The sequence below is a fragment of the Salvelinus fontinalis genome, chromosome 8, assembly GCF_029448725.1.
Source record: "Salvelinus fontinalis isolate EN_2023a chromosome 8, ASM2944872v1, whole genome shotgun sequence".
Classification (NCBI taxonomy): domain Eukaryota; kingdom Metazoa; phylum Chordata; class Actinopteri; order Salmoniformes; family Salmonidae; genus Salvelinus; species Salvelinus fontinalis.
The window spans coordinates 11,524,743-11,551,526 of NC_074672.1; the positions used below are offsets into that span (position 1 = coordinate 11,524,743).

Here is a 26,784-nt window from a genome sequence, read left to right on the forward strand (position 1 = left end):
CCACCCTGGTATGATATATCACCGATGTATTTGACTATCATGAAGATCAAATAACAAGTAAAGACCCCACTTAATTTCAAGCGATGTTGCAAGCGTTGTAGACATTGCTGATACAGTTCAGTAATTTAAGAATATTATATTTAGAATGCACAATAATTATTATTATTCCATTCATGCAAATTGTGTTGTTCCAAGCACTGTAGGCAATAAGAAATGGAGTGATCTTGGTTTAGATTTTTCTGTCTTCTAAACTATATTGATAATGCTATGTGCAGAAATGCCAAATGGTGATGCTTATTATTACGATCAGGCGTATTATTAATAATAGTAATGGCCTACACGTGTAATAAAGTTGCCCATTTATTTAACAAAATCCGCGTTGATATGCAGTTTATATGCAGAGAAAATCGAGAGCACATCCCTCCCTCAAATTGTAGGATATTACTGAATACCTTTTTCACGCCTCATAGTTTTTCAGAACAATTGAGGGAGGAGTTGTTTTGCAAGGTCAGCATTTGGTTGAAATTGAGTGCAAATTATGAGCAACCCTTCTCCGTCAACCAATGTAACCCCCTCCTCCCCCCTCCTCCCCAATCAACCCCCCTCCCTTACTCCCCTCCTCACATCTCCTCTCCATACTGGTTCTCATGGAGACCCCGTTGAGAGGACCTTTCCTCTTTATAAAGACAAGATACAGCTCATGCAACTGCCTTTGAAATAATCCACAGGATTTCTTGCGATAGTCTCTTCTTCACTTGCACTTCAAAGAAGCGCTCTGCTCTGTGGCTGTATGCGACTGCTTGTGACTGAAAAGAGGACCCACATGAACTGGAATTAGTTGTGTCTTTCATTCAGTCAGACCATTTTAAGCGTTGTAACCAAGCGGACTGAGGACCGGACACTTGCCTTGCATGACACAGGATTACTTTGTTTCTGGATAGGACTGTTTTTAGTTTCGGGGTCATCCAAGACCCGAGTGCTTGCTGCGCTTCTCTCCATCGACACCGCGCAACTTTCCTGGTAAACTCGTTCATCGCTGCCTTTCCGCGCAGCTCGTGTTGCAGGTGCGGAGACACAGAGCGCGTGGACAGATGGCTGCGCTGACGATACAACGGAATGACAACTTTCTACACACCTTTTTACAGGTTTGTAATCGTTTTGGTACGAATCAATATAGGGACTTCTATACAGTGTATTGCGTCTGGCAATAATTTGTTCAAAGTTAATACGTCTGTAGAGTTATAAAATGTGATGTTCAGTAGGCTATATTCGCTGTCCCGTTTATAGCTAAGTTAACGTTTATTATTTTAAAACCTTACAGAATGAAAGAATGTTAGGAAGTTTTAAGTTGCACAGATACTGTATCATGATATAGTTGTAATCAATAAATATCTGTGAATATTGTAGTTGACATTTGTATATGTAAAACTTATATTCAAGAACAAATAAAAGTACCTCATGAGAAATTACTGTTATTTGCACATTATACATTTTTTTTAATACACAATATTCACTTGAATTGCTAAGATTCCTGAAGTTTCACCAGACTTATTGTAAAAGCATTCTGTGACAACTTGTGATGTAAAAAGTACTTTATAAAAAAATGTGATAGATTGATTAGCCTGGGTCATTAGTGTGAGTTAGTGAATTATGTTCTTTATCCATCTTCCACCAGGACCGGACCCCCAGCTCGTCCCCAGAGGGAGCCCCCAACGCCCTGTCCTTCCTGGCCACCACCTGTAGCCAGGCCTGGCAGGTGGGTGGCACGGTGGGCTCTGAGAGCTCCCAGTTCCCCTATGAGGGGGCGGTAGGGGTGAGCTCAGCCTCCGGGATGTTCCAGCTCTGGAGCAACGAGGTAGCGGTGGCCCCTAGTTCTAGTCTCAGCGCCTCCAGCCTCACTGCAGCCGCACATCAGATGACATTCGCCGTGCCCAAGGTCCAGTTCCCTGTTGGCCCTGGACAGAGTCTGCCTTCTGGTCTGGGTCCTCACCCCCACGCGCTCTACCATCATCACCACCATCACCACCACCACCACGAGCTGCCCCTGACTCCGCCGGCCGAGCCTCCCTCCGCCTACTCTTTCGAACTCTCCCCCGTCAAGGTCCTCTCATCCCAGAGCCAGGGTCCCAATGGGCCGCAGTACTACCCCCAGCATAATGGCGTCTCTGTGGGACAAAACTTTCCCGGCTTCTTTCAGAACTCTGTATCCTCCGCCAGGCACCATCTATCCGGTGGACAACACCATGTAGGGGAGGAGGGCCAGCAGGGCTGGTGGAGCCTCCCCCAGACCACTGGCCACGGAAGCCCCACCAACCACCACCACCCCTTTTCCCTGGGCCGGCAGCTGGTCCTGGGCCACCAGCCCCAAATCGCAGCCCTCCTACAGGGCACCTCCAAGGGCCTGTTATCCTCCACACGCCGCTGCCGTCGCTGCAAGTGCCCCAACTGCCAGGCCAACGGCGGGGGACTCGAGTTTGGCAAGAAACGACTGCACATCTGTCATATCCCAGAGTGCGGCAAGGTGTACAAGAAGACGTCTCACCTGAAGGCTCACCTGCGCTGGCATGCCGGGGAGAGGCCGTTCATCTGCAACTGGCTGTTCTGCGGGAAGAGCTTCACCCGCTCCGACGAGCTACAGCGCCACCTCAGAACACACACCGGGGAGAAGAGGTTCGGATGCCAGCAGTGTGGGAAGAGGTTCATGAGGAGCGACCACCTCTCCAAACATGTCAAGACTCACCAGAGTAGGAAGAGCCGGTCCGGTGGGAACACGTCGGACTCTCTGTTGGCCAATATCAAGAGAGAGTAGAACGGACTAGAGGGGGGATTCAATAACTCTATATAGAGCCAAGAGACTGCAATATGTGATTGTACTGTAACTGCCACAGACCCTCTGAGAGAGAGTAGAGGACAAGGACACCCTATAGACTATTAACCTCTGTAGTCGGGACCATTTTCAGCCCGTCAACAAAACGCTTTTGAGAGGTATTTCACAACAAGGGGAAGCAAAGCGAGTGGCTTTGCTTCCCCTTTTAGGATTGTGATATGGATACAGAGTGTTCACTGGGCATTTCTAGGTGTTGCACAAAAATGATCTCCCATAGCAAGATGGTAGCCACTCTTAACCCTTGACGGTGACATTATAACCCGGTTCCCACATTAATCAGCTATCAATGTCCAAGGTCAAATTAAATCAAAGTTTATTGGTCACGTGCACACGGTACAGTGAAATGCTTGCTTGCTAACTCAACAATGCAGTACAATAATATCAATCAAGAATCAATTGCCAAATACAAAAGTCCAAAAATAACAAGTATTAATTAAAAGTAAAAAAATTAAATATAAACTAGTATGAGAAGTCTGTACATAATAGAATATACAGTATGATTGATTTTTTTCAAAATGAAGACTGTTTTTAAGTAGTAAAGTGACTTGGTATAGCAGCTTGAGTAGATAGTCATAATAAATAAGAATTCCAAGGTGTTAATTTTATTTCGATTTAATTTGTAATATTGAAATATAAATAATTCAGCAAATGTATGTAACATGCAAATAATCCACTTTCTGCATGTTTCATCTTTGAGAATCTGCAATTCAGGAACGTTTTTGATAATGGAATGTGAATTACATGAGGTAGAAAATGTATCTGAAATATGTATACCACATATTGGTTGATTTAAGAAATTTGCTGTTTGGCCAAATGATTGTGGGATCAGTGTTATAATGTTTTATTACTGGATATATAAACCCCTATCTCAGTTTCATCTGTTGTTGAAATTGATTCTTGTTATTTAATCAGAATGTGAATTGCCATTCCTATGTGTACAAACCAACATTTGTTGGAAGACTTTGTAAATAATGTATCAATTTCACAGACAACTTAATTGAAGTTACGACTGCATGTACATTTTAATAAACGGAAATTCCTTGTTAAAGCAAATCCACATTCAATGTTATATGTTATTTTCTCATATTTTCTCAGAGTGATAGTGTGAGACTCAAATGTTTTTTTATGCCTTCTTCCACCTAATACAATGCATGGCATTCTAGTCAACCAAAATATCTAATGTTTCATTCAATTGTAATTTGATTGTATTCATTCAGAATACAAATGGTGGGTCATTGTATCATTGAAGTGTGAAGGAAACACCTCTTAAAAATGGGGAGTGGAGGGGATGTTCAAAGCTTTCACACCTCAAAGTAAACAGGGAGAGACCACCATTGACTGGGGACGCAGGCTGTTTGTGGGAGACGGGGGCAGTTTGGAGTAGGCCTTCTGCAATCAAGTTCACAGCCATGTGGCTTTATTAATGGCTGTTTTCTTTCTCTGAATGGAGGAGATTGAGACAACAGATGCACTGGCCCGCCACTCCACGGGACTCTCCCGTGAATAGGACCCCTGTTGCTCAGACCCCTCCCCCCAGTGGTGACAGGAAAGCCCTTTGATTTTGAAAGTTAATACTTCTCTCACTCCTCTCTCTTCCAGGTTCCCTCTCTCTGCCCCCCCCCCCCCCCCCCCCCCCCCCCCCCAGTTCCTATATATCACAGTTGTGTTACGTTCAGCCCTGCTTTACTGCCTAGGGTGACCTTTTATTCTGAGGGGAACTAACCCACTAACAATCCCTCTTGGTGATAGGAGCTCCCTTTGATTTAGCCCCCTGAAAGTTAATACTCTTTATAGCCCCCCTCTCGCCACCAGCCTCACCCCCTCTCTCCCCTCTTGCACCCATATATCCCAGGCATCTTACAATCAAGACCTGCTCTACTTTACAGCTCAGGACCAGGACGAGTGTTTATTCTGATGAACAGATTTCTGGTGTCCCTGCTTATCCAGGGGTTATCTCTTTTGTGCATTTCCACACATAGTTTTACCCAAAACGCTCTACTTGGGCCAGCACCCATGTCTCTTTTGACCATGGCTCCGGAGGGCCTGTTTTTAATTGGGGCCAAAGCCAGGCCAACGGGTACTTTTCATCTGTCATTTACATTACAACGGCTAACAGTGAACTTTAACACCTTCTCACAAAGCAACTGTTTTGATCATGCAAAAGGTTGTTGATTATGCTTTTCACAAGTCCTCACTGTCAGCCCTAGATATGGAAACACAATTTCCCTAGTATAACATACGGGTGTATACACTACTGTAACACTGGTGTTACAGTCGAAAAGCAGCATTTGTCTTCAGGGGCTGTTTGAAGGGTATTTCTTTAGTTTAGGCTGCGATATGTGGCACTACAATTAAAAAGGTGGGAGATTCCTCCTTGCTATTTCTGTATGTATGAGCAGGGTTAGGTCCTTTTTCCTTTTAGGGTTCATTTTCAATCTGTCTCTCATACAGTTGAAGTCTGAAATTTACATACACTTAGGTTAGAGTCATTATAACTCGTTTTCAACCAGTCCACAAATTTCTTGTTAACAAACTATAGTTTTGGCAAGTCGATTAGGACATCTACTTTGTGCATGACACAAGTAATTTTTCCAACAATTGTTTACAGACAGATTATTTCACTTATAATTCACTGTATCACAATTCCAGTGGGTCAGAAGTTTACATACACTAAGTTGACTGTGCCTTTAAACAGCTTGGAAAATTCCAGAAAATGATGTCATGGCTTTAGAGGTTTCTGATAGGCTAATTAACATAATTTGAGTCAATTGGAGGTGTACCTGTGGATGTATTTCAAGGCCTACCTTCAAACTCAGTGCCTCTTTGCTTGACATCATGGGAAAATCAAAATAAATCAGCCAAGACCTCAGAAAATAAATTGTAGACCTCACCAAGTCTGGTTCATCCTTGGGAGCAATTTCCAAATGCCTGAAGTTACCACGTTCATCTGTACAAACATTAGCGCGCAAGTATAAACGCCATGGGACCACGCAGCCGTCATACCGCTCAGGAAGGAGATGCGTTCTGTCTCATAGAGATTAACGTACTTTGGTGCAAAAAGTGCAAATCTATCCCAGAACAACAGCAAAAGACATTGTGAAGATGCTGGAAGAAACATGTACAATAGTATCTATATCGTACTTTTTGGAGAAATGTCCTCTGGTCTGATGAAACAAAAATAGAACTGTTTGGCCATAATGACCATCATTATGTTTGGAGGAAAAGGGGGGATGCTTGCAAGCCGAAGAACACCAACCGTGAAGCATGGGGGTGGCAGCATCATGTTTTGGGGGTGCTTTGCTGCAGGAGGGACTGGTGCACTTCACAAAATAGATGGCATCATGAGGAGGGAAAATTATGTGAATATATTGAAGCAACATCTCAAGACATCAGTCCGGAAGTTAAAGCTTGGTTGCAAGTGGGTCTTCCAAATGGACAATGACCCCAAGCATACTTCCAAAGTTGTGGCAAAATAGCTTAAGGACAACAAAGTCAAGGTATTGGAGTGGCCATCACAAAGCCCTGACCTCAATCCTATAGAAAATTTGTGGGCAGAACTGAAAAAGCGTGTGCGAGCAAGGAGGCCTACAAACCTGATTCCGTTACACCAGCTCTGTCAGGAGGAATGGGCCAAAATTCACCCAATTTATTGTGGGAAGCTTGTGGAAGGCTACCCGAAACGTTTGACCCAAGTTAAACAATTTAAAGGCAATGCTACCAAATACTAATTGAGTGTATGTAAACTTCTGGCCCACTGGGAATGTGATGAAAGAAATAAAAGCTGAAATAAATCGTTCTCTCTACTATTATTCTGACGTTTCACATTCTTAAAATAAAGTGGTGATCCTAACTGACCTAAGACAGGTCATTTTTGCTAGGATTAAATGTCAGGAATTGTGAAAAACTGAGTTTAAATGTATTTGGCTAAGGTGTATGTAAACTTCTGACTTAAACTGTACCATCATGGCCACCTAATCATCCCCAGATTCCAATTTTCTCATTCATCCCCCCTCCTCTCCCCTGTAAATATTCCCCAGGTCATTGCTGTAAATGAGAACATGTTTTCAGTCAACTTACCTGGTAAAATAAGGGTAAAATAAATGAAATAATATAAATTTGATTTGGTTGTTATTTCCATGTATTAATACTCATGATATTTTTTGATATATATTCAGATCATCTCAATGTTAGAGGGATATACCTTCAGAAATGACATGAAATAGACAATTCCTAATTCAAAAGGCTTTTTATTTGATATAATACAACCGATTCTATTCAGTCAAACATGGCATCATTATAGCCCTTGTCCTGCTCTTTTCTTTAGTGTATCTTAATTTCTGTAGTGGTATTCCTTCATATTTAAGTAACATGCACAAAATGCCAGAGCAATAATCGCCACTATGACTTCAACTTTACAAACAGCACCCCTTAGTCCACGAGCACTGAGGAGTTGAGACGGAGTTTTGGACCAAACTTTTATGTTCTGAATTTAAACAGTCACTGTAATTGAGATATTTTAAACAGATTTAGCTAGAGGGGGCATTGTAACTTGAAGACATTGATCTTTGATGCAGCTGTCTAACCTCCAATGACCGCTATCTGTATTTGAAAGCTTTACACTGACCTCTACTGGTAAAAGAGAAGAATTCACCAAGAGCTGAAATCATCTCTTCTATCTATCATCTCTTCTATCTCTTCTCGTTTTACAGTCGTTTTTTCTATTCAGAAGATGAAAGGTCGGGCATTGAAGTAAACAAATCACAACTACATGTAATTGATTTGATGTGTAAAAAAAAACAACAGTTGGCAATATATTAGAGTAGCAGAATGAATTGAAGTACATGAAGTTCTAAAAGCACCTGGCTTTGGCAAAAGTCTCACGTTGATGAGCACGGAGCATGCAGACGCAGCACTTGATATCCACAGTGTCAACTGATACAACAACCCAAGTAGTTAACTCTAAACTGCTGTCCTTTATCTAAGAAGCAGAGATGTAAGCCTGAGCCAGGTGCATGGCGTGTACTAAGTAGCAAAAGCCAGCAGAGATCCTTGAACACAGCAGAAGGCTGTGACACGTCGTCATTGGACTTCATTGACAGACTGTGTGACACCTCACCACATTTCAATACCACCCCTTCATGTCTCCTGTCATCAAGAAAACATATGTTTGAAATATCAGTCGGTCTCCGTCCCCTAGCATTCCCGTCAGACTGGCTGTGGCATGGCCACCACTCTGGCCACATCTCAATAGTCTCTCCTCGATTCCTTGTGTCCTCCCCACCAGTTCTCTCCCCGTCTCTTCTCTCCCAACATAATCATGACCTCACTTCCCTCTGACTTTTAGAGAAAGAGACAGAGAAAGGATTGCTGCAGAGAACACAAGGAATCAAGGAAATACCATTAAGTCTGAAATGACATTAGAGTGACGTCATGTCTGCAGAGTGCCTCCAGGGGGCTCCCTCACCCCTTTTTAGTCTGGAATCTCCAGATCAAACAAGAGCCAACTTCGGGTCAAACAGAATAAGAGAACAATCGATAGTTATCTCGTTCTCATCCATTGGAAACACTGCGGTAAGAGCAGGACAATTCTGTTCCACGAGAGATGAATCCAATGTTCTACATATATACAGATGTATACGCTCAGTGGAGGAATGACTTCATGTTTTAACAGCCTGAGAATAGAAATAGTTGTCGGAAGAATCCAGCAGTGTGAGAGAAAAGTAGAAAGAAAGTCGAAAGATCCATGTTTGTTTACAAGAAGAGAAGCCGCCGATCCTGTACACACACACACACACATGTACACACACACACACAAACACACACACACAATTTACGCACATATTTACACACACACACACACGGACACATTTCACTCACACATGCACACACAGACGCATGTTGCGCACATACGCACACACACATGCCTGCAGCGTGCGCACTCACACACAGACACTTCTCCAGTGACCTCCCCAATCAGGAATGGACTTTTTTCTTCTTCCTTTGAACAAATCCCACAGCTCTCTGGTAAACAGTACAATTTATACTGTATAGAAATTCTCCAAAATGAAAAATTAAACAAGCAAAGTCGTCATAATAAAACAAGCAAAGTCACCATAATACCTGATGTCCATTAAGTGTCCTTCGTAACCTCAGCCATTGCAACATCTAGCTGGGTGCTACCCATTAGTGGTGCCCACGCAGAGGCACGTCTTCAACCTCAAATCACATCGCTCAAAAAAATCAGATGAAATGCGCATACTGTATATTCCGTTAGAATCATGGTTTATATTTCTCAGAATGTCGGTGAACCGCCCGGTAACAGTCTGAAAAAGCAGTAGCAACAGTCCAGAAGAGCAGTCTCCATCCAGTCCTTGCTCCATACAGAAGCACCCCATCCACCTTCAAAAGGACCCTTAAGTTACAATAGCATCAACATATGGTAAGCCGAGATGAGGCCCTCCTTCTTCTCTCTGTAGCTGTGGCGGTCCGTGAACCTCCTTCCTCCTAGGGGTCAGGGCTCATAGGTCATCTTCATTGAGCTGGGCCAGGTTGCTGGAGCGCTTGCCGGCCAATGGACCAGAGACAGATACAGGAGGAGGTACAGCCTCACCAGGCAGGCCCCTGGTACTGCAGCCCTCTCCTGCGCTTTGCTGGGGGAGAGGAGGAGACACAGATTCAAATATGTTTACAACTTCATTAATAGATTTTATGAAATGTAGCCTAAATAGCTGTTTTTCCCAAAGAAAGGCATATGCCATTGTGTAAAGCTCTGGGGAGAAATGTTAGATGTCAGAAAGATATATTTTTTAGGGGAATATAGGTCGAAACATTAACGAATAAAGATGTTTTGCAAATGAGTTACTACGCTGAACAAAAAGATCCTTGCGACATGGGGCCTTGCATTGTCGGTGAGGACGGCGGAGCAATGGCACGTCAACGAGCCTCAGGATCTCATTCAAATTGCCATCGATAAAATGCAGTTGTGTCCGTTGTCCGTAGCTTATGCCGGCGCATACCATAACCCCACCGCCACCACGGGGCACTGTTTACAAGGTTAACATCAGCAAACCGCTCGCCCACATGACGCCATACACGCTGTCTGACATCTGCCGGTACAGTTGAAGCCGGGATTCATCCGTGAAGAGCACACTTCTCCAGTGTGCCTGTGGCCATTGAAGGTGAGTATTTGCACACTGAAGTTGGTTACGACGCCAAACTGCAGTCAGGTCAAGACCCTGGTGAGGATGACGAGAACGCAGATGAGCTTCCCTGAGAAGTTTTCTGACAGTTTGTGGGAAAATTATTTTGTGCAAACCCACAGTTTATTAACATGAAATGATCTGGCAACAGCTCTGGTGGACATTCCTGCAGCCAGCATGCCAATTGCACGCTCCCGCAAAACTTGGGACATCTGTGGCATTGTGTTGTGTGACAAAACTGCACATTTAGAGTTTCCTTATATTGTCCCCAGCAGAAGGTGCACCTGTATCATGATCATGCTGTTTAATCCACTTCTTGATATGCCACACCTGTCAGGTGGATGGATTATCTTGGCAAAGGAGAAATGCTCACTAACAGGGATGTAAACATATTTGTGCACATAAGTTAAGAGAAATAAGCTTTTTGTGCGTATAGAACATTTCTGGGATCTTTTATTTCAGCTCATGAAACACACTTTACATGTTGCATTTATATTCTTGTTCAGTGTATGTCAGTGACAGCCATAATGTGGTTTGTTTTTCTGTTTACAATATATCAGTCACAACAACACAATGTGCAAATTCCACCATGAGAGGGAGAGGGAGAGAAAGAACAATTAGGCCATTGATCGGCATCTCTGACTTCCGTGTCTGGGTCAGGCTGTTTCCTGTTTATGTACCCATAGGCCCCATCCAGCCTGAGTAAATACATAGACCAACTGCCTATAGTCAGAACAAATAGGTATGTCGGCTCCACTCGCTAAGTGCAAGCAGAGATGTTCTATACTTGATACAAGTGCATAGTAATAACAGAGGGTTGTGTAGTTAATGGTTGGTCTAAGGTTAACACACTCAACAACGGCCTACAAAAAGATACAATTTCTGGTTCTTGTTTCAGAAAAAACTCCTCTACAATATTCCAAATTCTTTTTTCATTCTGAAAAATACTTCTCTCTTCTGTTTCTGCCCAACAGGGGAAGTAGTAGCCTGACTATCATTTTGACGAAAATTCCTTCTTTCCATTCCCCCTGTACTGTACAAATGTTTGCCATTCACTAAAGCCTTTCATATTTTAATGAACATAAATGACCATATAAGAATGATCATTATTCCGCCATACAATCAACCGTTACTTATTATTTAGTCCCCCAGCAGTTTCTCCTGGTTTGTTTTCCTATTCATATTGTTGACGTCGGAGATAAATCATGCCTACAATAAACCTAAAGAGTAGATTGAGATGTATTGATAGGTAAATCATGTAATTACAGCATGCATGCTTTCCCATAATGGAGAATAGGTTCATAAGAAACGTTTTGTGTCCTTGCGTGTGTTTATTTCTGTGTGCTGTGTGCGTGCGCATGCTTGCGTGCATGTGCACGTGTGTGTGTGTCTGTGTGTCTGTGTGTTTGTGCATGTACGTGTGTATACCTGTGTGCTATGCAGCCCATTGGACCCCGCTTGGCACTGCAGGGAGGTCTGGGTCTGAGAGTAGTGAGACAGACCAGACTGGTCAGTGAAAGCCAGCTGGACGTGAGATGGCGAGACTGTTGTCTGGGAGTTCCTACTGACCAGAGGAGACTGCAAACACACACACACACACACACACACAACACAACTAAACATTAGATACTGAGAGCTGATAGCCAACAGATGATTGTTTTTTCTTTATTGTGGCAGGAAAAAAAATTCTCATGTGATCTCAGATTATTTCAGATTAGGATTTAATTGAAGGATTCCTGATCCCGACATGTAGTCTGTAGAGGAGATGTGGTCTAGCGTAGCCTAAGGGGTGGATGTGTACACTCGGTCAGGCTTGGCTGGAGCACATTCCAGTCCGGCGAGCTAAACGGGGATGGCAGTGTCTCGTTGTTTGTGGTCAAACAGAAGCCCAGTGTTTGGCCCCTGACTGCTGTAGGTCACTGAGGTGTATGTGTGTGTGACTGGGCCCTTTACCTCCGGCAGTATGTGTGTGTGTGTGTGTGTGTGTGTGTGTGTGTGTGTGTGTGTGTGTGTGTGTGTGTGTGTGTGTGTGTGTGTGTGTGTGTGTGTGTGTGTGTGTGTGTGTGTGTGTGTGTGTGTGTGTGTGTGTGTGTGTGTGTGTGTGTGTGTGTGTGTGTGTGTGTGTGTGTTGTCAATGTGTATATACAGTATGACCTTACCTCCCGGGGTGTGTGTGTCTCAGAGGTGCCCTGGAGGCCCGTTCCCTGACCCAACTGGCTGGGCAGGTAGAGGGTGGGGAGGGAGGTGTTGTAGGACCGGAGCCAGGGCAGGCGCTGGCGGTCGATGGAGGCTGAGGAGTGGGGGCGCAGGGGACTGCTGGCCGAAGAGAGGGGGGCTCTCATGCTCCGGCCCAGGCTGTTAGACTTGTTGGTACCCTCTCTGCGCTGGTACTCGATGGGAGACTGGAGGGCTGGGTGAATTCATGGTACAAGACAGGGAGAGAGGATTTAGACCAGGCAACATGTCATTTTGGGACACAATGTTTGTCAAAATATTAGCATTGGTCTTTGTAGTTTTATTGTTTGTGTAAGTCGACTTGGTACTGAGCTGGATAACATTACTGCTCAGTGCTCACAATCCATCAGGCCAAACGTAAGACGTGTGACTAGTAAAGATTCCTGGATGTTGTGTTTTGCCATCAGTATGTCTCCAATTGTACCGTTGAGGAAGTTGAAAGGGAAAGGAAAGTGAAAGGGAGGCTGTTGTGCAACTGAATGCATTCAACTGAAATGTGTCTTCCGCATTTAACCCAACCCCTCTGAATCAGAGAGGTGCGGGGGGCTGCCATAATCCACATCCACGTCTTCAGCGCCCGGGAACAGTGGGAAAGGCCAGACATGAGTAAAAGTAAGTGGGTGTTTACTCTGTAGATCTTGTCTGTCTGTGTCTCCTGTCCTACCGTTGAGGAAGTTGGCAGCATGGGGTTAGATATGAATCCTGAAAGTAAAGCTGTTGTGTTTTTCTATCAGTATTTCTCCCATCCTACCGTTGAGGAAGTTCCTCTGGGTCTCCAGGATCTGTCCCACATCGTTGACCCAGGCCCTGCAGACCTCTGGGGAGGCGGCCTGTAGCACGTATCTCACCACAGTCCCGTCAGCCCCCCGTGAGGTCAGCACCAATCGGCCCGCCTCCCCCTCCACCGGAGCCTCCACCCCCAGACAGCTCAACTGGAACACAGCACAGGTGTATTCAGTAGGGTTGCAACTTTCCCAAAATGTCCGGTTGTAAGATTCCCAGAATGAGGACGGAATAAGCAGGGAATTCTGAATTACGAACCAGGACTTCTGGGAAACCTACACATTTTGGAAAAGCAACCCTGCACTGTATAAAAAGAAGAAGACGTTGATTCAATAGACAACTGTAAGGCAACCAGCTGTAATAAGATTGTGAGTTTGCAAAAAATGTGAGCATATACACTCTTGGAAAAAAGGGTTCTGCGGCTGTCCCAATAGGAGAACCCTTTTTGGTTCCAGGTAGAACCATTTTTGGTTTCAGGTAGAACTCTTGGGTTACATCTAGAATTCTCTGTGGAAAGAGTTCTACATGGAACCCAAAAGGGATTATTCAAAGGGTTCTCCTATGGATACAGCCAAAGAACCCTTTTTAGTTCTGGATAGCACCTTTTTTTCTAAGAGTGTAGCTGAACCAACATACATTCTCAAGTTGAATTGAATGTTCACTCAACTTTTAATTTATTCTACTTCATTTGCATACTTCCCAGAGTGCCTTGCCTTTCGAGTGAATTGTAGTTACCACCCATGACTTTAATACTTTTCATTGATGTAGCCTTGAAGTTAGTTTCTAAATGAATATATTATCTTTAAAATTAAACTCTTTATGAAAATACATTACATATATTATAGGGTATTTCTTTGAGGGCCTAGTTATACCCTAACACAGTGGTCTGAAACTCCTGGTTTACAGGCCACATCAAGCCTGCAAGTCACATTATGCTGGCATGCCATGTGTAGAGACTATTGGAATCCAGTCAGAGTGAGGATATTCAACAATTGGAACTTTTTATCGACCGCAACCTGCATTCACAATAACTGACGGTGTAGGGATAGGGAAGATTGATATTGAAACAACCCAAATCAAATAAACTGGAACAGCCATCTCAGTAACGTGTGCAATAAATCGAACTACTAACAGATTGGATTACCGTAAAACTTAAATTACACATAGAGTCTCAAATAGCCGCCTGTCCCTTTTTAATAACGGGGCAATGGCACAAATTTCAACAAATAAACACCTGTTTCAAAAAAATGCCATGTCTAAATGAATTATTTACGAAGTTACCATGATGTTTAATGTTTGATTTGTTACATTAAATACTTCAGTAATAAGTAGAAAATTACAGAAATCATACATTTTGGGGGGCAAGTAAGAAACTGCTAGCTATTGGCTACTAACACCTGAGAACTGCTAGCCAACTGGCAAGCACGAAACCATTCAACAACTTCAGGAGTACAGACCCCTAGAAATCAGCCGATTGCCCTCTAGTGGCGAAGGGAAGAACTGCCAAAAATGCAGTCGAAGACTGTAATGCTTATTCTGTCAAGGATTTTTTTTTTTTTTTTTTTTTTATGTATAGAGGCATACTAAGACAAAAAAGAAACATGGCACAGTGTGTAAATGATAACACATTAGTGCTGAAAATTAAGAAATTGATTAAAATGCTGTAAGTGATTGCTGGAATTAAACAATGAACTATGCAAATGAGCAAAAGCTGTGTGCATTAAGGAAATAGACGCCTGGCTCAAATAGAAGTCTGTCTCTGATAAGCACCTGTTTTGTGATTAAAAGGTCCAATGCAGCCATTTTATCTCATTATCAAATCATTTCTGGGTAACAATTAAGTACCTTACTGTGATAGTTTTCAATTAAAATCGTCAAAAAGAAACAAAAATAGTTAAGAAAAGGGCAATTTATCAAGCAAGTATTTAGCTAGGACTGTCTTGGAGTGGTCTGAGTGAGGACGGGAATACTGAAAATGAGCTATTATTAGCAGAGAGTTTGGATCTCTCTATCTTATTCACAAATATTCCGCATGGTGATGTCACCATGGAAGGCCAACACTCCATCCCACCAAACAGGAAGGAAATTCAGGCGGTCTTTTCAAACAGCTCTTACACTAAACAGGCATTGTTATCATTTTCACAATTTCACAGTATTATTCCAACCTCATTGTGTGGAAATATAAAACACAGGAAAACTCGTTTTTAACTCAATTGGGCCTTTAAGCAAATAAACACTCAGGCTATTAATTGAGGTTTACAGTACTTTCGAAAAATTTATGTTATTTATGTTTGTGTAGAATAAGATTAATCAACCAATCAAAGTACATGCAAAAACACAGGTATTGAAACAAACAATTCTGAAAATCAACCTGCAAGACAGCATGCTGGGAAATACAATAATGATGGGTGCGGTTTTGAGTTGTTTTGAGCAAACATGAATTTGTAATTTTACTCAACAAACTTGTCCAAATTCAGCTTACTTCGAGTAGAGTTTGTGGAGTAAACATACTTTAGCACAAATGCATGCTTTTCAAACGGAATGTTCCAGTAATGTTACATCCACCATTTTTATTTGAACGTTCCTGTAACGTTCCATCCACCGGGAACAAATCACATCTGACTACCATCTGGTGGAAGGAGGAAGACATCCTGGAGGGGGGGGGGGGGGGGGGGGGGGGGGGGTCATTAAATACCTCACCAATAAATACCTCACCAATAAAACAGACACAGATGCTTTTAAGGCTTCCAAGAACACTCAAGAACTTGTACACAATATTAGATTTGGAGAAACATTGTGTTTGTTAACATCAGTTATGCAATTCATTATCTGGGACTGAAAGAAGTAACAGTGTGTTTAGATTCCTTATGGTAAAAAGCCTATGCAGTTAATGCATTCAATCTAACCTGAAATTAGAAAAGAGGAGAAAGAAATCTGAAAAGAAGAGAGACCTACCTTGATGCTGCTCTTGAAGGTGTAACCAGGAAGTGAGAATCCTTTCTTCCTGTCGATTGGCTCGCTGAAGATGACCAGCTGTTCAAACAGGAAGACGCGCCTCTCCTTGGCTCTGGACAGGAAGCTGCTGTCCTGTTCCGCCACTGTGAAAGTGTCTTGCTGGAGCAGCTTCCCCTGCGCTGTGATCTTACCCTGGAGATGAAAGAGAAGGATGGAGGGAAGAGATACAGGGTGAAAAGAGAATAGGGGTTTATTACATGGCTTACTTATGGCTTGCAGCAGTATTTTGAAAAGCTCTCCTTGAGCCTCCAGCCAGTCCACTTAGTTGATGTTTTCCAGAAGTAGCTGACCTGATTCAAATGGTCACCTAATCACTAAGCCCTTTCATTAGTTGAATCAACAGTGCCAGTTCTGGGCCTCCCGGGTGGCGCAGTGGTCTAGGGCACTGCATCGCAGTGCTAACTGCGCCACCAGAGTCTCTGGGTTCGCGCCCAGGCTCTGTCGCAGCCGGCCGCGACCGGGAGGTCCGTGGGGCGACGCACAATTGGCATAGCGTCGTCCGGGGTAGGGAGGGTTTGGCCGGTAGGGATATCCTTGTCTCATCGCGCTCCAGCGACTCCTGTGGCGGGCCGGGCGCAGTGCGCGCCAGCCAAGGGGGCCAGGTACACGGTGTTTCCTCCGACACATTGGTGCGGCTGGCTTCCGGGTTGGAGGCGCACTGTGTTAAGAAGCAGTATGGCTGGTTGGGTTGTGCTTCGGAGGACGCATGGCTTTCGACCTTCGTCTCTCCCGAGCCCGTACGGGAGTTGTAGCGATGAGACAAGGTAGTAATTACTAGCGATTGGATACCACGAAAATTGGGGTGAAAAGGGGAGAATTAAAAAAAATAAAAAATTAAATTTAAAAAACAGTGCCAGTTCTGGAATACATCAAATACATTGACTTGCTGAGCCTGGGGTTACTCGAGAAGAGGTTTGGCTTACAATACAATATTTTGCTTGTGTGAGAGCTGTATTTGAAAGAGAGAGACCTAAGTGCAGTGCCTTACCTCGAAGCCCTGCAGACGTCCCACATTCATCATGTCGTTACAGCGTTTGGGCACAAAGCACATCACCTCTACCGCTTTCTGTGATGGTGAAGGAGAGAGAGAGTGAGTGAGAAAGTGATTTAAATCAAGCAACTACTGAATACAGGTTGTTTGACTAGAGAGAACCCTTAATAGCGCAGAGACAGCGTACAGCCTCACACTTGCCTCTCGTAATCACCTAGTCCTAAATAGTTTATATAGTAGATGAATGGTAGATACAGTGTAATAACAGCATGAGTTGTATCAGACGAACACCCACCTCGAGCTCCTCTGTGTCCATCCCGGCTTTGGTGTAATACTTGAGGAAGTCCTATTCACATAAACACAGCATGGAGTCAGGAGCGTTCAAGGTTTACTAGTCAATGTTATGTAAGGTGAAGACATCTGGGAGATGTTTTGTTAGTTTGAATACCAGAGAGAGGTACAACAGGCACAAGGTTGGCACCAGGTAGATGTTCATGACTCAAATAGCCACTCATCTTTTATGTGCATTCCCACATTGAATTCGACCTTATCGTCGTGCAGGTTTACGTGCCCGTCTGTGTGCGCGTGCGCGTGTGTCTGTGTCTGTGTGTGTTACCTTGAGCAGCAGCTGGTACTTCATGATCCTCTGGACTGGTTTGATCAGCAGGTCGTTCAGCTGTAGCCTGTGACCCAGATGTTGCCTCAGCTCCTGATAGGGCCAAACACACACAGTCATTCTCATGAACATATACACTCAGGTCCAAAATGATTGGCACCCTTGATAAAGATGAGCAAAAAAGAATGCATATTATTAATTATACAAATACTGAGCTGTAGTATATTATTTTGTACTAGGCAGTTAACCCACTGTTCCCCGAGCACCATGGATGTGGATTAAGGCAGCCCCCCGCACCTCTCTGATTCAGAGGGGTTGGGTTAAATGCGGAAGACACATTTCAGTTGAAGGCAGTTGTACAAGTAATACATTTTTTGCTCCAAAAGATAGGGGTCTAAAGTTTTGGCACCCCTGTTTCCAATACCTTCAATCATGTTTATGTGATTGGAGAACACATTCGGAGGGATCTTAGATCATTCCTCCATATAGAATCTTTCCAGATCCTTGATATCCTTCGTCTGCGCTTATGGACCACAGGTTTTCAATGGGGCTCAAACCCAGATACTGAGATGACCATTGCAAAATGTTGATTTTGTGGCCAAATTATCAATTCTTTGGGTAATTTGATGTGTGCTTGGGGGTTATTGTCTTGTTGGAAGCTCCGCTTGTGGCCAAGTTTCAACCTTCTGACAAAGGCAACCAGGTATTTGGTGCACTGGTGCACTTCACAAAATAGATGGCATCATGAGATGGGAAAATGATGTGGATATATTGAAGCAACATCTCAAGACATCTGTCGGGAAGTTAAAGCTTGGTCGCAAATGGGTCTTCCAAATGGACAATGATCCCAAGCATACTTCCAAAGTTGTGGCAAAATAGCTTAAGGACAACAAAGTCAAGGTATTGGAGTGGCCATCACAAAACCCTGACCACAATCCTATAGAAAATTTGTGGGCAGAACTGAAAAAGCATGTGCGAGCAAGGAGGCCTACAAACCCGACTCAGTTACACCAGCTCTGTCAGGAGGAATGGAACAAAATTCACCCAACTTATTGTGGGAAGCTTGTGGAAGGCTACCCGAAACGTTTGACCCAAGTTAAACAATTTAAAGGCAATGCTACCAAATACTAATTGAGTGTATGTAAACTTCTGGCCCACTGGGAATGTGATGAAAGAAATAAAAGCTGAAATAAATCGTTCTCTCTACTATTATTCTGACATTTCACATTCTTAAAATAAAGTGGTGATCCTAACTGACCTAAGACAGGGAACAAGGCATAGCATTATTCCCATAGCCTATCAATGTGACATAATATTACATTCCTACAACCACCAATCAACGTGACCAAACTTGACATTCCCACAATCACATCAATGGGAAATAACATTACCACAAGGGAGTCTGCAGAAATGTAATTGCTTTTTCAAACGAGAGTTACAGTTAGATAGCAGGGATTGAGGATGGACTTAGCTGTGTTTGCTAAGAGATACTCACCTCAAAGTAAGTCTCGATGTACTCAGAGACGATGTGCTCTGACTTGGGTTTGTTCTGACAATACACCACATACATATGGAGACGCCTCTCCTGTAATACAAACAGTGAAATCACCCTGTATCAATTTACCATGTCATAAAATATACAACACTATCCATAATTGCTTTAGATTCAAAATAGGAGTACATGGCTACTGAAAACATCTCCTGCAACAGAAAATCAAACAGACACATTCACCTCGTAGCAATATATCATGTCAGAACAATGCATAACACTATCCTCAACTGTTATGAACAGAAGGAACTTATCATTCAAACTATTGAACATATTGTGTTGTAGGAGGTGCATGACTCAATCCATGAGAGGAAGGAAACTACAAAACTTAAACAGAATGCAAATCATCCTCATTAGAGAAAACAAACTCTCTCTCTCTCTCTCTCTCTCTCTCTCTCTCTCTCTCTCTCTCTCTCTCTCTCTCTCTCTCTCTCTCTCTCTCTCTCTCTCTCTCTCTCTCTCTCTCTCTCTCTCTCTCTCTCTCTCTCCCTCTCTCTCTCTCTCTCTCTCCCTCTCTTTATTTCTCTCACGCTCTCTATCTTTCTCTATCTCTATCTCTCTCGCTCTCTATCTCTCTCTCTTTCTCCCTATGGTCAGTTTAGTGTGACTAATTGTCAGACAGCAGAGAGCAGCAGAACTACGAGTGGTAATAGGTGTGCTGTGTGCATGGGTGCGTGTGTGTGAGAGGGGTAATGGAGCAGCAGGTTATGTATAATTTACCCACAATGCTGTCCTGTTATCATCCATGTAACCAGAGCGTTTTACAGCAAAGCAGGTTGGCTCTACCTTCGACCTAGCAACTAATCTGGAGCTCTGTAGACTGGAGACCAGACCAGCACCTGAGTAGGATGTTTATGGGCCCGGGGCCTGTCATGAATACCCACCGCAGTGGATGTGTTGTTGTGTACAGATCATTACTCTATGGGGAGGGAAGGCTATGGTAGTGCCAGCGAGCGAAATCCGCTGTTTTGTTTTTGTGTGATGGGTGAGGAGGGGGGGGGTGTTGTTTGTGTGCGTGTGTGTGCGAATGCATGTGTGTTTGCGCATGCACACGTGTGTGTGTACATGGTGGTGGGTTTGTGCGTGTATATGTGTGTATGCGTGTGTATAAGGTACGTTGTTGCCATGGCACCGAGATGGTGGCCTTGGAATTTACTGCTGCTAATTTAATCGGTAAGTAATTATTGAGGGTTTTTCATATTTATTTTTTGCACAAATGGTTTTGTTTTTGAAAGTGTTTTGAGAGTAGACCACGAATATTGAACAACTCTGGTTCATAATAATAAACTGGATGATAAACACGACTGCTTCTGCATCAATCAACACATCTGAGATCCTACGCTGTTCTCAGACATTTCCAAGAAAGATGCTCTCATTCAAATGAGGACAGCTATTACCACAGACTTCGAGGCTTCCCTAAGGACAGAGGGCTTGTTTTCGTAGGAGCAGTGATGTACGGTGAGGTCGGTGGCTGGGTAGGCACTAGCTATTACCAAAGCCAGATTTACTCTCAAATAAACCTCGATGACGCCCAAGTTCACCATACAGCAGATATCTCCAACCACCAGAGTGACATAGGCTATTAACCGAAATTGGCAAACGCACAAATAATATTATTATGTGAAATATTATTACAAACACCTATATAAAAATACAGTCCTAAAGACATTTCCATATATTTTGTTCCTCGACTCCTTTTCATTGTCGTGTTCTGGATTTTTCTTTCCTTGGGTTGGATAGTGATGACATTATGGTCACTTATGGCTAGTGGGTTCCAGATGGCAGGAACACAGTAGAAATGTGACAGATTGGTAATGACCAGGTCAAGGATTGCTTCTCATCTTGTTGGTTGATTATCCATCTGAGTCAGGTAGGAAATACACTGCACGTATTGCAATTGTGGAAAGGAAGGCGAGGGAGGCGATATGGTCTGACCTTAACCACTATGCACTAGTTTGTGATGTCAAGCATGTCAGGGGAAACTTTGTTTTGGAACCATGTCTCAGATACAATTGCTATGTCTGATTTAGTGTCCTTGAGACACCATTCAAACTCGTCTAGCTTGTTGCAGAGAGAGTGGGCATTACAGAGAAAGAGTGCTGGTAAGTGCTTATTGTTATTGCAGGGGTTTGCACGGAAGCGGGATGTGAATTCAGTTTTGAGCATTCACTTGCTGCCGTAGTGCATTGTTTAAAGTTTGTGGGTGATCGACTGAGTTTTGCGATGAGGGTCTGCTATTTCTATCAATAGCTCATATGTCGGGAGGAGTTACGACCTGCAGTGGCGTGCAATACAAGATACCTCTCACAAATACAAAGATATCTGAGGCCGAAGCCAGGATTCAGCACTGGTGAATAGATAGCGCCACGGCGGCCACTCACTGTATGAAAACCTACAGGTTAACTCTGTGGTGCTGAATGGACAGCGCCACGGGGGCCACTCACTGTATGAAAACCTACAGGTTAACTCCGTGGTGCTGAATGGACAGCGCCATGGGGGCCACTCACTGTATGAAAACCTACAGGTTAACTCCGTGGTACTGAATGGACAGCGCCATGGGGGCCACTCACTGTATGAAAACCTACAGGTTAACTCCGTGGTGCTGAATGGACAGCGCCATGGGGGCCGCTCACTCTATGAAAACCTACAGGTTAACTCCGTGGTGCTGAATGGACAGCAACCCTATTTTCATGTTCATTCAACAGTAACCCGCCCCCCAAAAAATGTCAATTTAAATGAAATCCAATGAAGTCTGAGGGATTTGCAGTTATCCCGTACCATTTTCAGCCTTTAGTCTAATGAAGTCAAAATACTTTGCATATGTTGACAGGCTCACTGACTTGCTATCATCAAAACATCTTGACAAAGATTTGACACACTGGGATGCATTTCGCTGACTGTGAGAGCACCAAGTTTAACTTTTGAGCATAACAGTGAATAAATGTAGCTTCAAGCACTTTTTATCTTATGTTGGCCAGCACCCAATTAAGCTGTAATGCCAACACTGAGGCCCCATCATATCTTTGAGCTACCAGCTTTTCAACGCAGCTGTACTCCCCCAACACTCACAATACATAATCCACCAAGACCACAGCTCGTTAGATGTCGCTCACATCATCAAATCCCCAAAAACGCCTCATTGACTTCGCATTTAGCCACATAACACAAAATCACAGAGATCTGGCCTTTGTTAAAACATCTGTGGTCTCATCTTCTTCTACTGCAACAAATGGGGCTGCATTAATCTCATCTTCAATGTCCTTTCGAATCACATCACTGACTGTTTCAAACAAATCATTCTGTGTTTTGTTTGATGTACCCGAAAACACAGTGGAAGTCTCCAATTGTCTAGCTAACCTTACATCTTTTTCAGCAAAGGTATACAATAACTCCACATACTGTAGTTGCCACGATTACATGAGCAACGGTTGCATCACCGCCTGGTATGGCAACTGCTCGGCATCTGACCATAAGGCGCTACATAGGGTAGTGCGTACGGCCCAGTACATCACTGGGGCCAAGCTTCCTGACATCCAGGACCTCTATAATAGGCGGTGTCAGAGGAAAGCCCAAATAATTGTCAAAGACTCCAGTCACCCGAGTCATAGACTGTTCTCTGAGAAACGCAGGCAGGGGAAACAGTATAGGCGGCTTACTGGTAGAGCAGCCACACAGCCATTATTGTATTTGTATTTTTATTTAACCAGGCAAGTCAGTTAAGAACCAATTCTTATTTATAATGACGTTTATGCAATACCCATGTGGAAAATATGAAATCCGCTCAATTCAACAATGTCAGCTAGGAAAAGCAGCCTGTGGTGACCCTGTCCATTAACAGTGACTGGTGGCTGTGCACGTCAACAATGTTCATGGATTTGAATGCATGGGGAGGGAGGCATACCCTGGTGCCTTTCCTAAGGTTTTGATGTAGTATTAGCAAATGTTTTGATTATGAGCATAAAAAAACACCTGGATCATTGAGTAAAAATATGAAATAACAGAAAATAAGCATTTCGTTGACACCTTTTTTAATTAAATTATCCCAGGGTAAGCATTGCTTACGCTGCATGAGCTGACTGCACGTCACTGCGTAGGACGCCCAAGAGGAAAGAGATCCGGTTGTAACTCCCAACAAACGATTGTAGAAAAAATAAGGAAGGGAAGCGCTGCTAAGTTACACAATATTAGGTTTTTGTAGACAGAAGGTGCTCTTTGGTAAAAGGGATACATTCGTCATCAAAAAAGAAAGGAGAACCAAGGCACTCTTCATATAATTCATTTAAATGCATTTATTTCTATGGCATGTTCAATAGAAACAAAGATTTTGAAAACTCTGACGCGTTTCGGCTGCATGGCCTTCGTCAGGGAGTATAAAGATGTGATAATGCAATGTCCTCTTTTAAACAGCATTTTCCGACCCAGACGGGTTTGAATGGAGTCTCAAGAACACTAAATCGAACATAGCAATTGTATCTGAGACATGGTTCCAAAACAAAGTTTCCCCTGACATGCTTGACATCACAAACTAGTGCATAGTGGTTAAGGTCAGACCATATCGCCTCCCTCGCCTTCCTTTCCACAATTGCAATATGTGCAGTGCATTTCCTACCTGACTCAGATGGATAATCAACCAACAAGATGAGAATCAATCCTTGACCTGGTCATTACCAATCTGTCACATTTCTACTGTGTTCCTGCCATCTGGAACCCACTAGCCATAAGTGACCATAATGTCATCACTATCCAACCCAAGGAAAGAAAAATCCAGAACACGACAATGAAAAGGGTTTTCCAGCCACTGCCTGAGCCCTAATCCAAGAGCATCAGAAAGCCTTCTCCCAGAAGAACACTGTCCTATGGAACAAGTTGAGGAACAAAATACAATGCAAGATCAGAACAACTAGGCAGGCCTTCTACAGTGATAAAATCAAAGCACTGAAAAAACGACATCCAGAGAAATGGCATAAGGAAGTCGAGGCTTTGGCCAACATCTTCAAGTTTGAGCCCACCTTCCACATTGAGGGGCTTAGCCCAGGTGATGGCAGAGGAATAGCCAATGAAATTAACAAAGCACTAGCCTCTGTGATCCAGTTCATACCCCCCATCGACCATTACTGCTTCCCTGCTACCTACCATCAAGACCAGCTCCAACCATCCAGCATGGGATATGTATGAGAAGTTGGATAAGGTGAAAACCCAAAAAGCAGACAGAATACCTGGCAGCTTCATTAAAGAGTTTGCTTATGGGCTAATTGGATCCATGGTCGATATCCTAAACCCTTCCCTCGACCAAGGTGTGATCCCAAAGGAGTGGAAAGCTGCTACTATCGTGCCCCTCCCAAAGATGAATCCACCCAGCCTTGCTGAAATCAGACCCATCTCCCTTACCTCCCTTCTAGACAAGGCAGCCGAGAGCTTCATCTCCCAGTGGGCAGTAGGAGACATCCTTCCCCAAATCTATGACCATCGATGGGCTGTACAAGCATTCCGACAAGCCTGGCTTCATCTGCTCACTGGTCACCACTGACTATAGCAAGGCCTTTGACAGGGTCTGCCACAATGTGGTTATCGCCATACTCCTAGAAATGGGGCTTCAACCATCACCAGTCAGGTGAATTGCTGACTTCCTATCTAACAGGCACCAGGCAGTTAAGTACCATGGCTCCATGTCGGACAGTGTCAGAGTGTCATATGGCGTCCCTCAGGGAACGTTGCTCGGACCCCTGATATTCGTTACATATATAAACACCACAGTAAGCGATGCAGCAGTAGAACACTGGAAGTTCATGGATGAGCTTAACCTACTAGAGGACAGACCCCAGACAACACCCTCTTCAAGCAAACAAGACCTGTCCGACTTGGAGTCACGGTCCAGACTGTAGCAATGTGGCTGGCATGAAATTTTGTCTGACGGTTATTGTAATGCGGTATTTGACTGTTAATTAACATAAACATGTTTAGCATCTCCAGGCCTCCATGCATACAAGCTGCATACAAGCTGCATACAAGCCGCTGATGTGCGCCTTTGCAACATCTACATTTAAAAATCAAATAAATAAATGTAATATACACCATCACAATAAATAAATTATTTATTTTAGTCAGGTCTAAAGAAGCATGATATGAAGAACATGGATTTCAGAAGAACAGAATATGAGTTGGCCTACTGTATGTTATTGGCTATGCTCCATGCCATAGACTGTAGGCTTGTTAATTTAGCAGACAAGATAGGCTTATAAGTCCCGTGCCATTATATTTTACAATTTTATAATAAGAAGAATATAATTGAACTTAACTGAATAAAATAGAAAGGATATTCTTCCCATTCCGAAGCGAGTGCGCATATGAAGTGGCTGTATTGAGCGTAAAAGTGATCTTTCGAAGCAGTGCGGCTTTTCAGGGTCGTGTTTTGGAGGACGCATGGCTCTCGACCTTCGGCTCTCCCAAGTCTGTACGGGAATTGCAGTGATGGTACAAAACTGTAACCACAAATTGTATATTACGAAATTGGGGAGAAAAAGGGGTAAAAAGTACAAAAATAATACATTTTGTAATAAAAAATAGTTATCATTCGAAACAGGACCTATATGCTAGATTTAGAGTTATTTGGCAACTTTAGTTGTGAATGATACAAACCTTAGAATGTCTTAGAAATAAAAACATATATGGGCTGCATGATGCGACTATAGACTATTGATGAGTTGAGGATGTCGCAAAAAGGTTTGCGCTCTGTTCCGTGCATCAAGATGCACAGCTGTTCACTCATCAAGTGATCATATTTTCACCCATCCCATTCAGACTATTTTCTATTTAATCTTGTCTTTACTAATATGTCAAATTAGTTTAGATTTAGAATGACCAATGATTAAATGGGCAGGAACAGGGGCAGGGGGAAAAAGACATGTAATCTGTAGGCCCTTGAAAAGCAAATGAAGGCTGCACGCTTTCCCGCCGGTCCGTTTTTCAATGATACTTGGTAAGCTACTTTGGTTTTATAGCAGAGCTGTGCTTAATATGAGCAGCTGCGAAATAAATATATGAAAACGTGTTTCTCTCCACGCATCAACCACTGTTTGAGGAGCCTCTCTCGCTGCGTGACAGGTGATATTCCGCTCAAACTCTGTATGCCATGGGCTCTCCAACCTTGTTCCTGCACCTACCCAGTCCTTCATTTGGGAAGCCAAGTGAAGTATGTTTGGAACATCGATCGTAACATGTTTTCGCAACAGAACAGATTTCACTAAACTGTTGACACCCCCCCTGCACACTGCAGAAAGGAATAAAGGAGAGAGAGAAGGAGATGGAAACGCAAGGTAGTGAGATATTCTGTGTCGCTAACGGTAACGTGCCACCCACTAAATTATTCAAATATTAAAAATCCCCTAAATCCCCTAGGCTATTCCAAATCAAATACAAATTCACTGTAATTGTAGGCTACCTGTAAGCTGCTCCGCACAATCAATGAACCAAAAGCATCGCATAGGTCTATACGTTCTCTCCCAGACTCAT

The 26,784-nt window shown here is 43.4% G+C and overlaps 2 protein-coding genes across 5 annotated transcripts in view; one reads left to right on the forward strand and one right to left on the reverse strand.

Moving 5' to 3' along the window:
* Positions 1-621: 621 nt before the first annotated feature.
* sp5l (Sp5 transcription factor-like) lies at positions 622-3,944 on the forward strand. The gene is made up of 2 exons (XM_055931035.1): positions 622-1,145; positions 1,676-3,944. Exons 1-2 carry the CDS (start codon positions 1,092-1,094, stop codon positions 2,807-2,809), a joined length of 1,188 nt encoding a protein of 395 aa, XP_055787010.1. The 5' UTR covers positions 622-1,091; the 3' UTR covers positions 2,810-3,944.
* A 3,170-nt stretch (positions 3,945-7,114) lies between these two features.
* The window catches only part of LOC129860548 (rho guanine nucleotide exchange factor 25-like), a 121,244-nt gene continuing 101,574 nt past the window's right edge, over positions 7,115-26,784 (reverse strand). For 2 of the 4 annotated variants that reach the window (XM_055931036.1, XM_055931038.1), the window contains exons 8-17: positions 25,572-25,724; positions 19,222-19,311; positions 17,727-17,819; positions 17,406-17,456; positions 17,108-17,185; positions 16,060-16,251; positions 13,073-13,253; positions 12,246-12,496; positions 11,515-11,664; positions 7,115-9,537 (exon numbers count right to left, since the gene is read on the reverse strand). In XM_055931036.1, coding sequence (XP_055787011.1) covers positions 9,406-9,537; positions 11,515-11,664; positions 12,246-12,496; positions 13,073-13,253; positions 16,060-16,251; positions 17,108-17,185; positions 17,406-17,456; positions 17,727-17,819; positions 19,222-19,311; positions 25,572-25,724 — 1,371 coding nt within the window. In that variant the 3' untranslated portion in view covers positions 7,115-9,405. The remainder of the gene's footprint in view (positions 9,538-11,514; positions 11,665-12,245; positions 12,497-13,072; positions 13,254-16,059; positions 16,252-17,107; positions 17,186-17,405; positions 17,457-17,726; positions 17,820-19,221; positions 19,312-25,571; positions 25,725-26,784) is intronic. The other 2 variants (XM_055931037.1, XM_055931039.1) reach the window with 1 other exon arrangement.